The sequence below is a fragment of the Alosa alosa genome, chromosome 3, assembly GCF_017589495.1.
Source record: "Alosa alosa isolate M-15738 ecotype Scorff River chromosome 3, AALO_Geno_1.1, whole genome shotgun sequence".
Taxonomy (NCBI): Eukaryota; Metazoa; Chordata; class Actinopteri; order Clupeiformes; family Clupeidae; genus Alosa; species Alosa alosa.
The window spans coordinates 7,982,508-7,983,878 of NC_063191.1; the positions used below are offsets into that span (position 1 = coordinate 7,982,508).

Sequence of the window (1,371 nt, forward strand, 5' to 3'; positions counted from 1 at the left end):
AGATATATAAGGCAAAATGAATGTGGAAAAATGTATATTTCAATGATTTAAAGAAAACTTTAAAGTTGCAGTGCATACGCTAATTACACCACATCTCATAGTCTAAAAACTGCAAGAGATTTGCAAACAGTGGTGATATCAACTTGTACTTTCTGTTAGAGAAAATGTAAGGACAGTTTTCTGTTGAAGGCCTACACATGGGTCATTTCTTGGAGTGACAGAGTGGGAGAAAGGAAGAGAATCAGTCTCTCAGCTCAGAGGTCTGGATGTTGCGCAACACTCATCAGTTGTAACAGCAGGGCGTAGAGTGCCATCTACTGGTGCATTAAAGGCATTACAGTACCTTCTGCCATGACTTTCACACAGATCAAGATGTGTGTTTTTAGAGCCCACTACCAGTATTACCAGAGTAGATTCTTGCCTTACGGTCCTGTGCTGCTTCATCTATGGGACTAAATGTGTGATTTTTATGTTTCTTAGATGCCTGACACACAAAACACACAGGCTGTTTATCCTCCAGACAGAAGAGCTTGAGTTTCTCACTGTGCAGACTGCAGAGCACCTCAGACCCTGCTGAAGCTCTCTGACTTCTCTCCTCTAGGAACGCCTCACACAGGTTCCTTAGAGCCAGATTTGGGGGCGGGTAATCCTTAGAAGATTTCCTCCTGCAGACTGGACACTCTCTGGACCCTTTGGTTTTCCAGAACTGCTGCAGACAGACTTTACACACACTGTGACTACACGACATGATGGCAGGATCCTTGTAGATGTCACAGCACACAGGACAGCAGTAATCCTCCTCTGTCTTTGAAGCCATTTCCTCCTAAATTCCACGTCTGATCAAATTTACTTTCACTTCACAGACCATAAACTGTCAGTCGCATGTGCCTCCCAAGTCCGCAAAACTAACCTATAATGAACATAGACAACGCAGCTATTTCAATCTGTCTGTGTTTTCCGAACTTAAGTATTAATTTTTTAATGGAAAACTAACAACAAGTCTCTCCCCGTCTCTATCCCCTGCACTTCCTCCTTCAGAATAGTTGAATCAGAGGGAGGAGTTCTAGTAAAGAGGGATTCTGATTGGTCGGTTAGATTGTTCAGTTTGAAGTGTCAGGATGTAGCCATTTCCTGTAACTGTCCTCACTGTCCCCAGATCAGTATATTACAGCCTGACCTCACAGGATTTTTTTCTCAAAATGTAGGGGTTAATGTGCACTCAGCATGACTCATGCAGGCAGCAGAGACAACATTCTTTTTAACCATTTAGAGAAATAGTAACGTCACTGAGTACCAATGTGTGTCAGAAGGAGCATGGTGGTAAACGAGACGGATGAGTTCTGTCTTTGTGAGAATTTAGATATTCTTTAT

At 42.6% G+C, this 1,371-nt stretch overlaps 1 protein-coding gene across 1 annotated transcript in view; it reads right to left on the reverse strand.

Moving 5' to 3' along the window:
* Window positions 1-1,015, reverse strand: part of LOC125292341 (zinc-binding protein A33-like) — a 5,318-nt gene extending 4,303 nt beyond the window's left edge. Inside the window, exon 1 of the mRNA XM_048239572.1 lies at window positions 422-1,015. Within this exon, the coding sequence (XP_048095529.1) occupies window positions 422-817 (396 nt within the window). The 5' untranslated portion in view covers window positions 818-1,015. The remainder of the gene's footprint in view (window positions 1-421) is intronic.
* Window positions 1,016-1,371: the final 356 nt, after the last annotated feature.